Source organism: Podarcis cretensis (genome assembly GCF_951804945.1).
Source record: "Podarcis cretensis genome assembly, chromosome: 1".
In the NCBI taxonomy this organism is placed as follows: Eukaryota; Metazoa; Chordata; class Lepidosauria; order Squamata; family Lacertidae; genus Podarcis; species Podarcis cretensis.
Window position 1 is genome coordinate 87,537,057 of NC_137170.1, and position 13,229 is coordinate 87,550,285.

General features: G+C 47.8%; 1 protein-coding gene across 1 annotated transcript in view; it reads right to left on the reverse strand.

The window, feature by feature from the left end:
- Window positions 1–12,441, reverse strand: part of LOC307201277 (uncharacterized protein) — a 35,004-nt gene extending 22,563 nt beyond the window's left edge. Inside the window, exons 1-9 of the mRNA XM_079950338.1 lie at window positions 12,318–12,441; window positions 10,552–10,644; window positions 8,188–8,297; window positions 7,327–7,386; window positions 6,588–6,704; window positions 4,815–4,919; window positions 4,380–4,482; window positions 3,133–3,203; window positions 2,008–2,547 (exon numbers count right to left, since the gene is read on the reverse strand). Coding sequence (XP_079806464.1) covers window positions 2,008–2,547; window positions 3,133–3,203; window positions 4,380–4,482; window positions 4,815–4,919; window positions 6,588–6,704; window positions 7,327–7,386; window positions 8,188–8,297; window positions 10,552–10,616 — 1,171 coding nt within the window. The 5' untranslated portion in view covers window positions 10,617–10,644; window positions 12,318–12,441. The remainder of the gene's footprint in view (window positions 1–2,007; window positions 2,548–3,132; window positions 3,204–4,379; window positions 4,483–4,814; window positions 4,920–6,587; window positions 6,705–7,326; window positions 7,387–8,187; window positions 8,298–10,551; window positions 10,645–12,317) is intronic.
- Between the last annotated feature and the right edge of the window lie 788 nt (window positions 12,442–13,229).

Sequence of the window (13,229 nt, forward strand, 5' to 3'; positions counted from 1 at the left end):
ACAACAGTAAGAATCTGATAATTGGCTTGGGCCTGGGTGCATGGCCCCAGAATGAAAGGGTGGAATTTGGCAGCAAAGGAGCTAGAGAAGTGACAGATCAGAAAAAGGGGGGCAGGCGAATAAGGAAACACTTTGTTTTGCAGTGGGGGATGAGAGAGAGAGAATGGAAAACCTCTTATGAATGATGAGTAAGAGACCTTTTATAACACTATCCCTCAATTCCATATGCTTCTCAGCTAGTCCTGTGCGCTGTTTGTAACTGGTGGTGCTAGATACACAAATCACATGAGTAACAGTTACCACAGACAGGCATTTGCCAGCTAGTTAACACACAAAGAAGAAACCACCCTGGCAAAAAGCCTTGATGCCAATTCCCCAGTGTGTGTTACTCACCCCCAGTGGATGGAAGCCACAAAAAGGAGTGCTTTCCTGGTGAACACCCAAAGTCATAAGGAATTACTGGATGCATGGGGAATTCCATGTTCTTACAGTAATCCAGAAAAATTGGTAAGGCTGTGCATCAAATCAATAGGACAGTGTCAGGGTAGAGGCTTAAATCATCCTGACCTGTTTTTTTTTATTGCTTATGCTTAATGCTTAGCAATGCTAAATTGGTTTATATTTTAAAAATTTGCATATGCTAATAGGTTGTTGTCTTTCTCTGTGTGAGAGAGAATAGTGGTCAATGTAGAGAGACTGTAACAGTGTCATTACCTGGCAAGTCTGCATATGTTTTTGCAAAGGGTAGAAACTTGCTTATTTTAAAACAAATGAAATGGGGGGCAGGGGATGACAGGGTGTCTTAAGATGCAATGGGAGAGACCAGAGTCTTCTCTTGGAGCCATGTTCCTAACTTTGTGGTGAGATTCTAACAGTTTATATATTTATAAAAGCAGCACCCCATCAGGGCCTGTGCAGTGGGATATTAATCTGTGTGGGTGTCCTGCTTCTAAGAACTGCCTCCAGGTTCCTCACCCTACTAGCATACACCTTTTCCTGGTGCCATTAACTTCACTCAAGGGTATGATGCAGAGCAGGTGTTAACCACAACTCGTTCAACAGGTTGATCTTTTGCTGACATGATGCACCATCCATCTTGTATGCATCTGCTGGGACAAGCCTTTCTCAATGTCTGCAGGCAGTGATGGAAAGGTGACTGGCATCTCTACATGTGCAAAGCACCTGCCTTGCTACTGAATCTTTGTAACCTGCTCCCATGCATCTGGACTAGAGGGTGCGGCTTTCAGCTAGACTTGAACATCTCCCTTCCTCACTAAGAACACTTAATAGTAAGTGAGCTGTAGGGTTGAAGGCTGCCCTTTCTTCAACAAGACAGGATTTTGGTCCCTTCTTGCTCTTCGTAATTTTACAAGCCAGTAATATGGTGGCAGGGGAAGAGGACAAATCCTAGAGATGATCCATTTATCAGGCAACCACAGCTGTTTGAAGCTTCTCCATTCTTTTCTGGTTTGACTGGTTCTCACCAACACACTTTCAATTAGGCTGCACCCAGAAAAACCAAATTCCGACATCAGAATAAATTATTTGGCGCTCGTAGGATGCCTGAAAGTGGTCACTTGACATCATAATGACTGACTCAATTATTTATTGAATTTGTCCCCCATTCCCAAGGAGCCCAGGGCTCAAAGCTGGTCTGTCGGGGAAGTAAGGATCCATTCTACCAGCTAGATCTAATTCCCCATGCCTGAATTATGCAAATGATGTGCACATAGTGAAATCATTAATGTTTTCATGATACATTACTTTCTTAAGAGTTTTTTTTTTTAAAAAAAAATATGTGATACATAAACGGTTTTAAATAAAATAAGTGCACAAATAAGTGCACACCTCTGAGCTTGGCAGTTCAGGCAGAGCCAGACGGTTCCTGGGCTGGGGTACCCTGCATGCCCCCCTCTCAGGGGAATAATGCCACTGTGGAGACCAACAGCCAGGCTGTGACCTTTATTGGACACGGGAGCGTTCTTCTCTTGCATGTCGGTGAGGCTCAGAGGACAGTGCACATGATGGATTCCCTCTCCCTGTGGGAAGGGATAATGTCGGGGAAGACATACCGCATGTCACTGAGGACCGAGTCGTTCTCCTCAGGGGCCGCCGGCAAGGCGAGCTGCTGCCTCTCCGGCTCTTCAGCACAGTCTCTGCCCTTTGGGCCTTCTGCTGGCTTGTCCTCCTTTGTGTTGTCTCCTGCGCCCGGGCTCCTGGCTCTAATGGGAAAGGGAGCACCCGCCACTTCCTCGCTGGGCCCAGGCATCCTTTTCTGTGCCCTCCGAGCGCTGCCTCGCCTCTTCCTGGAGCTGTCTCGGGGGGCGCCTGCCAGGTGCTGCTGCCCCACGGTCTCCATCTCAGATAGGCTGTAGGCCAGGGTGGCCCGGTGCAGCTCCTTGTCTTCATCTTCAGGGTGGGCGAAAGAAAACCCTGCGCTCTGCGGGCGTGGCGGAGTCGGGATGTCCGTAGCAGATGAGCGCAGGATCTCGTGTTGCTCCGGCTGGATGAGCTCCACTGTGGCCTTCAAGTCGTCGTTGGTGAGGTCTGGAGGAGGTGAACAAAGCAAGGGGTGGGGAAGCAGCCCCTTCAGCATCACTCTGTGGGCCCAGCATCCCTGAGGCTCAAAGGGGCTTTGCGTTCTGCCCCAGCATGCAGCAGTGTCATTTGGATAGGAATGAGAGACAATGGGAGCAGGGGCAGGGTTCTTTAGCACCTGAGACAGCAACATAGAATGGGAAGCCTTCCCAGTGCCCCTTCAGCAGCCCTCAAACAAGGAGGACCCATTGCCAACGTGAAAAGAATATCCTGACCTCAGTGGATTTCTCTGCTTATTTTAATGTGGGAGAAACATGGACCAATTCAAGCCTGGACCCAAATAGTCTTAATCCTTGCACAGCTGCTAATGGGCGATGAGATACAGTGGATGCCCTTATTATTCCAGGGACTGCCCAGCCTAGAGTGAGCCATAGAGCTGCTCCTGCTCCTCCGCAACTTAGGCTCAGTGTCACCCATTGGCTCTGGCAGTCACAGGAAACACCAGTCACCACCGACCAAGATGCAGGCCAAGACCCCCATCTTCCCTTCTAGATGTGTGCCCAACTCTAGTGCCCTCCGAGTTTGATTTCTTACCATTCACTTCTGCCACTTTGAGCTCCCCGTCTGCGTCAATCTCCATTCTCTCCTGCCCATTCTCAAGGATCCTGCAAAAGAGGCCTTGCCACATTGCATTGCAGCACTTGCCACATTGCATTCTGGTCAAGCGTGTGCTGCCGCCCCGCCACACCCCACACCCACACCCCAACAGCCACACAACAGAGGCATTCTCGGTGACTTCTTCCCTAAAAACTCCCTCCTAGAAGCTCAGCACAATCCAAACCTGAGCATTGCTCAGAAGCACTGTAAGACTTAGCACAAAGTTAATAAAGAGTGGTTATTTTTATTGTCAACACTGAGAATGTTTTGCTTCATTTTTTTCTGCCTTAACAGTTTTTAACTAACACAAGCACAGCATGGAGGCTAGTTATATATCTAAACAAATAAACTGATTAATTGGGAAACCACCAATAGTAAGCAGGAAACAATTGTCAAGATCTACTCCACAGGGGTGGGAGTTATTATAACCGGTATTGTTATGCAAGAGCCAGAAGAGTCAGATGTACAGGGGATGGAGTGGAATTTCAAGGAATCCAAAGGACAAGCTACACATTCAAAATTATCTCAATAATAACGAGAACTGGTCAAGAGGAACAAAATGAAATTAAGCAAGGGCAAATCTGAAACGTTACAGCAAGGATAATTCGTTATTTGCAGTACTGTGTTGAGGCCTGGACACTAAAGGTTTTTAAACCCACACCAGTTCATAAATGAACTGTAAGAAGATAAAAGGTTAAACAATCTGAGCAAAGGATCAGCTTACAGATTAAGGAAGGAAGGACAATATACTGGTCGTTTTTAATAGTATTAAAAAAAATCTCAGAAGGTGATCAGGTAGGTGGACAGGGCAAAAGTAATTGAAGGGAAGAAGTTTTAGTTTAACATAAGGAAGAATTTCCCATTTGTAAGAGCATTTCATCACACATGAAGTGCTTTTGAAGGTCTCTTCTATTGTATTATTTGCACAGCACATTAATTTGGGTTAATGGAGGACAGGTAATAGAAAAGGAACATATATTCTAAGTTCAAACAAAATGCCAAATGATGCTTTGGCAAAGTCCCAAACTCACAAACTCCCTCTTCCCTCTTCGCTCTCCATTCTCCTTTTGCACAATTTACTTTAGTGAGTTGTTTCTGCTCTTGCAGAAAATGGTAGTTTGCCATTACATCTGATTAGGGGGCAGGTTAACTCTCGTGCACCTGGCCCCTCCTTGTCACCTCACCTCCTGGTGGTTATCCGTTTGCCATTGATGTACTTAGTGGATGTGGAGACAGAGCAGAAGCCTATTCCTAATTCAGCACCAGGCCCAAACGTAGTGAAGAAATCTAGGAGGGGAAAGTGACAACATCACTGCTGAGAGGGAGGGAGGCAGCTAGCGCAGGCCTCAATACCAGCCAAATGGCAGAGGCCTTCCCATACTGCAAATGTCAGTGGGAATGAAGGGATGGGACAAAGGAGGCACCAACACTTAACAGGAGAATTGTTCCTCGGACATTTAAAAGCAGGGGTGAACTGGGTCCTTGTGAGATGACAGAGCCAGAATGAGGTAGAGAAGCAGATATGGAAGAGGCAATGTGTATTGAAGAAGCACAGAGGCAAGCCCTGCAATTGCCCACTGAGCTGCTCAAGGCTGCAAGGTGATGCATCCTTGCCTTACCTGTCTGGAATGGAGAGCTGTAGGAGCAATAGGAGTAGGTAGTACAGCCTGGCATGACCCACTGGGGTATTCCTCCTTGAAGATCTGTATATGGGGACAACTCCTCTGGAAAGGAAGGAAGAGGCTGATAAGTGGAAGACTTTCCAGTTACACATTATAACCCAGATAATGCAGGGACATGTTCGGTTTTGTTGCTTGGTGCAATGAGCCTAAGCAGATCAGGTAATATAATGCAATACAAATCCATGATTATACCATACCCCAAGATACAGAGAGGATGTCTTATGTGACATGCACCCCTTCAGTAAGGGCGAGGACAGAGCAGAAAGATTGCAGCCAAGCTAGACCTGGAACCTTCCTCCTGTCCTCGTCTCTGTCAAAGCACAAAGAAGAAAAGCCCTGTGGATCATGGTAGTGAATATAATCCACTCTTGTGGTGGCTGATTCATTAGAGTGAACAGAACACTGCTCTGAGCTCAGGCTCAGGCTGGGAGGACAGAGCTCACACAATCCTCTCTCTCTCAAAAGTCCACTCCTCTTCCTCTCCAAATGGCTCTGTTTCAGCAGCCTGGTGACACAGCAATCCGACACACACTTATCTGGGCACAAGACCCTCTGAAGACAGTGCAACCGCTATCTGAGCAAACATGCACAGGGGTGAACCGTTGGAGAGGGGAGGAAACATTTTAGTTGTTTCCACTGTTGAAAAAGAATGCAAATAAGAAAAATGTGAGTGAGGCCGTTGTCTTGCAACCTTGGTCCTGAAAGCTATAATAACATCTAGCTCCTTTGTCTCTGAGAAAGGTACTGCGTCTAGGGTGTTAAAAAGGTAAAGGTACCCCTGCCCGTACGGGCCAGTCTTGACAGACTCTGGGGTTGTGCGCCCATCTCACTTAAGAGGCCAGGGGCCAGCGCTGTCCGGAGACACTTCCGGGTCACGTGGCCAGCGTGACATCACTGCTCTGGCGAGCCAGAGCCGCACACGGAAACGCCGTTTACCTTCCCGCTGGTAAGCGGTCCCTATTTATCTACTTGCACCCGGAGGTGCTTTCGAACTGCTAGGTTGGCAGGCGCTGGGACCGAGCAGCGGGAGCGCACCCCGCCGCAGGGATTCGAACCGCCGACCTTTCGATCGGCAAGCCCTAGGCGCTGAGGCTTTAACCCACAGCGCCACCTGCATTAGGGCCTTTATTTTTTAGCAGAAGAAGTAAGTTATAGACATTTTTAAGCAGGGTGGTGAAACTTTTGCAGCCCAAGGACCACATTCCCTCCCAGGCAGACTTTTAGTGGCTGCATGCTACTGGTGGGTGGGACCAGGTGCAAAGTGGGCAGGGACACAAATGTGGCTCTCACCTTTGTATAGTAAGCGGCAGCCCAGCCATGCAAAACTCAGCAGCTTCTGCATCTCCTCCTTTCCACATCTCTCTATCACGGCAAGCCAAAGCGACTACCAAGGTTCAAAGACACTTTCCCACCAGAATAAAGTACTCAAGAAGGATGGTGCAAGGGAGGGCCAGTAAGGGATGCAGCCTGGGGAATCGGGGGTGTAGCATTGCTGTTTTAAAATAAATCTCTCTTGGCAGAACACATTGAGTTTAGTCTCTGGCATCTCCAGGTTAAATGAAGCGAAGTCTCAGGTGCAAAGGCTGATGAAGACCCCTCTGCCTGAGGCCTGAGCTGCTGCCCACCAGAGGAGACAGCTGTGAGCCAGAGACACCATTATAAGGCAGCTTTATGTTGCCTACCCCTTGTTTCCCTCATGCCAGCACATACCACGGAGTTCACTGAAGGGATCTTGCCCTTTGAAAAACTCTCTGAAGACCTCATCTGCATCACGGAAGGTGAACATGAAGTCCGGAGTCTCAGTGGCGCTTGGATAAAACCCAACACCTTAAGAAAACAAACCAGATACCTGTCACCATCACTTCTCAGCACACCGTGGATGTATTTCAGGGAGTGGAGGAAGGAGGGAAAGGGGATGATATGCTGAGGACAGCTAAATCTAGGCATGATCTCTTGGCCCAAAGCAAGATGCAGAGCCAGAAAGGAAGAAACACAGAGCAGGAAGCAGCCCAAACCGCAAAAGAAAACAATTCAGTTCTCAGGGTTCATTATTCCCACTTGATGCAAGAGGGATCTCCATGCATGCACCCCTTTGCAAACAGTGGTCAAGCAAGAAGACAGCTCCCAAAATAAAAACACAGAAAGGGCGAAGGGTAAAGGATACAGTGAAGCAACAATGTGTTTTGAGCAACCCAGATTTTCATCGGGATTTTTTTTCTCCCTGTGAGATTTCCAGTAGGGAAGAAAATTTCCAAGTGCAAGCCTGGGACAGCCTGCACAGGGTAGGTTCCTGCCCTCCGGTACTAAACAAACTCTATGCTTTCAGGGTAGCAGGGAGGAGCACCAGTTGGTGAGAGCACCAGGAAGTGCTTGTGGTGAGGACTGAGCCCAGAACAGAGGTGCGTATGGATAATATGTCCTGTATGTCTACACACCAACCTCCACTCACCTGTGCTTAGTCCTATCAGCCCCTCGAGTCCGTAGAGATCATAAAGGTCCCGCTTATAACCTGCCAGAAATAAGGAACAAGAGGAGGCCAGTCCCATCTTGAAGCCCATTCAACTTTTGCTACAATCCTGTGCATATGCTTTAGCTACAAGACTCCTGAGACAGTAGCAGAGCAAGGTGGGAGCGGTGGTGGCAGTCCATCCCGGGTGTCACCACTAAGTGGAGGGTGACAAAATGCCAGGCGGCACTCACCGCGGGGTCTGCAGCATACCCATGCCGCACGTCTCTCCCCAAACAGTCTGCCCACCACTTCCCACCACACCTCAGCTGTAGGGCGGCTGAGTGGGAGGAGTCAGGCAGACTCCTTGGAGGTCCTGCGGAACGTCCTGCCCCAGCTGGCCCCGTTCCCGGACGCAGGGCACGCATGCCCCCCCAGGTGCCCGATTGGCTTGCTCCATCGCTGCCCTGAGACACCACAAGCTCTTCCTCCAACACTAAGCACTGTGGCCCCAAACAGCAGCAAAGTACTGAGTAGCAGAAAATATAGTTGCTAAAAGTGCCCCTGGTTCTTCCTTTTGAAGAGATGGATGGAAGGCAGGCTGGCAGGTCTAGCAGTGAACCAAAGGGGATGCCAGGAAACTCATGCTGGGTGGACTGTGATTGGGCTGAGCTCTCATCTCTGTGGCCTGCAGGGAGGGAGAACTGGGAGCCAGCAGCAGCTCAGCAAGAGGCATGTGTGCATTATAGGGAAGGTCTCTAAAAGATCACAACAAGGCAGGGGGCATATAGGAGCACATAGGGAACAGCTCAGAGATGGGAGACCCCTGGGATGGGGAATGGCGAGAATGGTCCAATGTCTTACTGTCTGATAGCACTTCATATGCTTCTGCTATCTCCTTGAATTTCTTCTCCGCATATTCCTTGTTCCCTGGGTTTTTGTCTGGGTGCCATTTCAGTGCATTCTTCCTGTACCTACAGCAGTCCAAAAGGAGAGACTGAACTGTAGGATTACCATTAAGAGAAACCGTCACCTCTCAATATTATGTCAAGAGGAGAGGTATCATTTCTTCCCCAATACCAGCAGTACATGCCATGGTGCATGCCTAAACTACATAATCTGTTGATTTCTAGAAGTCTTCACATAAGAAGCAATATTGACTAGGGCTGCAGTGTTTGGGATTTCAAAGGCGGAATTGACATCTGGGGTGGGGGTTCCAAAAAAGCTCAACAAAATTTGGGGTGTCCTGGTTTTTACTTTTTTAATATGGCAACCCTAATATTGGCAATTATGTAATTTCTGCATTCCCAAGATATTACAGAAAGGACCACCATGTAGCCAGCGTACAACCAATTTGTAGGAATACCTTTGTAACCTCGAGGATAGGCTACTATGATGCACTCTGGTTGCATTCAGTTACTATCTGGTGGGTTCAGCTAGTAGACAGTGTGGGATCCTGCTTCCATGCAGGATCCCACACTGTGATGTAGCATCTGCATTGGCTCCCTGCCCTGTTGCATTCCATTCACAATGCAAGGTGCTAAATCTGACCTCTTAAGCCCCTTTGGCCATTATTATTACTGAGTGCCGCCTTGAATTCATTGTCCATGCATCAAATTCAAATAGCGAGGGCATGTACTGTAGATAGGTGAGTTTGGTGGCTGACCTATAGTTCCACAACTCCTTTGTCCTAGAGTCCTTTGTCCAATCAAAGTCTGGGCCTGTAAGCTGTCCAGAATGGTTGCAGAACTTTTTTTTCTGTTGTCTGGCATTCTGTGGCAGGGTTAATCATGCATGGGGTGATTTTTTTTGTTTTGCTTTCTACATGAGTACTATTTCATCTTCTTTTTGTTTGTGTGTGTCATATTACTCTGTGCACTTGTAATTATGTCCTTTTTATTTTTCAATAAATGATATTTTTAAAAAGCATGGGGTGATTTTAATTTATTTAGCTATGTTATCGTATGATTGCTTTGAAGTGCAATACCATAATGTCAGAGCTGCCTCTAGGTCCCAGCTCACAGAGGACCAACGCTAGGCTGTCGTAATGTACAAAAGTGTTTATTGAAGTTCAATTTCCATTTCAAAGCCGCAGCGCGCAGCCCTACATCTTAAACCCTAGATCGGCGAAGTCCCGTCTGAGTCTCCTCCCCTCTGACACCAGTTTAAGATCCTAGCCCTGCTCCACCTTTTCCGCTGCTCTCTCCTCTTCTGGGTCCTCCTGCCCGCTGGGGCATTGCCCTTTCTGGACTCTTCCGACGCTGAGTCGCTTAGCTCCTCCCCCTGCCTCCTGCGGGCTTTAGGACCCGGTTCCCAATCCTCATTCTCTGCTGTCCCGCGCTCCTGTACATTTGAACTTGCCTCTCGCGCCAACCCAGTGACCTTTCTCCTAACCGTTACACTACTTCGGTCACTGCTTCCCTCTTCCGGGATACTGGCCGGATCTGACCTCCCCTCCGTTGTCCGACTTTCTGATGGAGGCGTGGTCAGCCCTGCCTCATCTTCTCTCCCTGATGGGGAATGCACTGGCCCCGATCCTTGGGACTCTTCCCCCCCCCACTCTGCTCTGGTGGGGAAGCTGGTCCTGATTTCCAACTACTGCTCTGGGAGTCCCTGCTGCCCCCTTGCTCCTGGGGCGTTCCCCTTGGGAACCCCCTACCCCTGGCCACTGGCGCCCCCTTCTGTGAATCTTCTGATTCGCTGGAGAGGCTCATGGAATCCCTCGGTCCACTGTCCTCTTCTCCTACGCTCCCCTCGGATTCTTCCCCTTCGCTCTCCATCTCCTCTCTTCCCTGTGCCTCTGCTCCTGAGCCCCTGACACATAATCTACCTGGAATCCTTGGGAAAAGGTAGGATAGAAATTGAATGCACCAAACAACATAATTAAAGGGCAGATTGCACAGATATTCCTAAAGGGGTAGGGGTGAATCACAGTTTAGATGTGCTCAGCACAAAAGCCCCTGGACCTATTTACCTGCAATTTGGCAGTTTATCTACTCTGGAAGGGCTGCTATGTATCCACTTCTGTCAAAGGTGAAAAAAGTCATAGTCATTAAAAAAAAATCCCAATAGTGAATAAAGGTGAGGAGAAGGAAGCAGGTAAGATAGACCTTCCCAAGTTAAACTGGGCAGGCTCCAAACTGATCTGAGCCAAACTGGGCTATTTTATGAAGTGCCAAATTCAGGTTCATATAACATCTTGTGGTTGGTGCACACTGTGCTACTTACGCCTTCTTAATGTCATCTGAGGAGGCCGTTTGAGGGATGTCCAGTGTTTGGTAGTAATCAACCATGATGCAGCTTGTTTAGCGCAGAGGCCAGCTGTAAATTAGGAGAGAACATGGTAGGACATTGATCATCCTCCAGCCAGGCTTCCACACTCACCCACTCCAGCTCTCAGAAGACTCAACTGATGCCAGATGCAAAACATCTTCTGCTGAAAGTACCTAATACAAGATGTCTGTTCAAAACACAGTTTAGCTTTATGTGCAGCCACCACTATCCCATCCTCACATAAGTTGCAGGTGGCATGTGCTTCCACCTCAGGAGGACATTGCTGACCAACTCCCTTGTTCTACACTATAAAAGGGTAAAGGGACCCCTGACCATTAGGTCCAGTCGCGGATGACTCTGGGGTTGCGGTGCTCATCTCGCTTTATTGGCCGAGGGAGCCAGTGTACAGCTTCTGGGTCATGTGGCTAGCATAACTAAGCCGCTTCTGGCAAACCAGAGCAGCGCACAGAAACACCGTTTACCTTCCTGCCGAAGCGGTACCTATTTATCTATTTGTACTTTGATGTGCTTTCGAACTGCTAGGTTGGCAGGAGCAGAGACTGGGATTCAAACCACCGACCTTCTGACTGGCAAGCTCTAGGCTCTGTGGTTTAACCCACAGCGCCACCCATTGCACTATAAAGGTAAAGGTAAAGGTACCCCTGCCTGTACGGGCCAGTCTTGACAGACTCTGGGGTTGTGCGCCCATCTCACTTAAGAGGCCAGGGGCCAGCGCTGTCCCATTGCACTATACAGTATAATAAATGAAAAAGTGGCCCTAGGTCCTGGCTAAGCATCACAAAGGCACAAATTATTGTACTTAAGTAAAATAAAAAGGTCTTTGGCCTGTGTTGATAACCAAGATGTAAATCATTAAGTATATATACCTGCAGTAAATTGCCCTGGATCTTTACAAGTGGAAACAGTGGCAACATCTCTCCTTCATTTAGCGCAGACTGCAGACAATATTACAAGATTTGCACTGCAACACATATTCACTCAGCAACTTCAATCCTATAAGAAGCTCAACAACTTTGGTCGGCCCTCACGCATCAAATCTGGCCCTCTTTGAAAAAAGTTTGGGCACCCTGCACTAATCCATGTTATGCACACAAGATCACTAGGACATGAGATGGCCAAAAGGGGGCTTTGTTTTTGAGAAGGTCATTTGGTATAATAGCGACAGGTTCAAATCCCTGCAAGGCCAGGTAGAGATTATTAGGAAAACTAATAAATTGATCTATATTCTGAAGGGAATTCCATTAAGTTTCCTTCCACCTACATATTTTTATGTATTTTTAAGCAATGTCAAGGACATGCTTTATGGATATGTGCAATTGCTTTGCGGATATCTGGACTGGTTACCCACAGCCACCCACCACTGAATAGCCATCTGGACTTGTAGTTCAAGAATGCAGATATAAAATAGCAGGAAGGCTGCTGTGAGAACAGGATGCTGGACTAGGTGAGCCATTGGCCTGATCCAGCAGGCTCATCTTACATTTTTGTGCTTAAGGGTCTAACCTCCCGATTCTGATCTCTGCATTCCAGGGTCTCTCTAGACTTTACTCTTCTCCATCTGCATCCCTGGAGACATAGACCTTATTTGGCTTCTTCCACCCTCTTGCTGTGGAGTTCTGAATTCATCTTATTGTTTCAGGAGGGAGGGAGAAGGTGCATGCTATCTGCATCATGAACTCATTACCTCTGGCTCTTCATACCTGCCCAAAGCCTCTGTTTCTGCCTCTGGCTGCCTTGGACATAGGAAAGGACAGCAGGACCTCTCCATCATCCTTTTGCATCTACCCTCTCTTGATGAGCATATACTGCAACCAATGACAATCTTCTGCAGATTGTGATGTCAGGGGGGTGAGGCTGCAAGCTCTTGGTCATGGCCCAGGTGTATGGTACTTGGGAAGGGTTAGTAATTGAGGGAGGGGGACTCCAAGCCAGGGCATCACCATGTGACAACTAGAGGCTGGGATTCATCACAGACATGGAGAGGAAATGGTAAGGAATATATGGCACTGTGTGTGATTGTACGAAATGAACACATGAAACTGTGAAATAACATCTTTGTAACACAAAGTCATGCAGCATATCTGTGGGTCCCTGAATAACACTGTTTTGTCATTGGCTTCCATTGTGTGTAGGGTTGGCTAGGATCCACCTGCAGCCAGACATGACAGGGCTCAGTTCTAGAACATGCAAAGGAATAATAAAGAAGAGTGTGTGTCTGAGCATGTGTCAAGTATTCTTTTGCTCACCCCGAGGAACTACCATCAATCTCCATGTGTCTGGGATGAATGGGCATTAATGTGTCAGAACACATGGCTTCCAAGCTAGTCTGAGTTGCATCATGGGGATTTAGAAAGGAACCTTTTCTTTACACGTGGTTACCCCAGGCACTCTGGACGACTTCCAACATATATAAAAACATGATAAAACATAAAACATTAGAAAAACTTCCCTATACAGGGCTGACTTCAGGTGTCTTCTAAGACACTACAGCTACAGTGGTACCTCAGGTTACAAACACCTCAGGTTACAAACTCTTTGGGTTACAGACTCCGCTAACCCGGAAGTAGTACCTCGGGTTAAGAACTTTACCTCAGGATGAGAACAGAAATTGC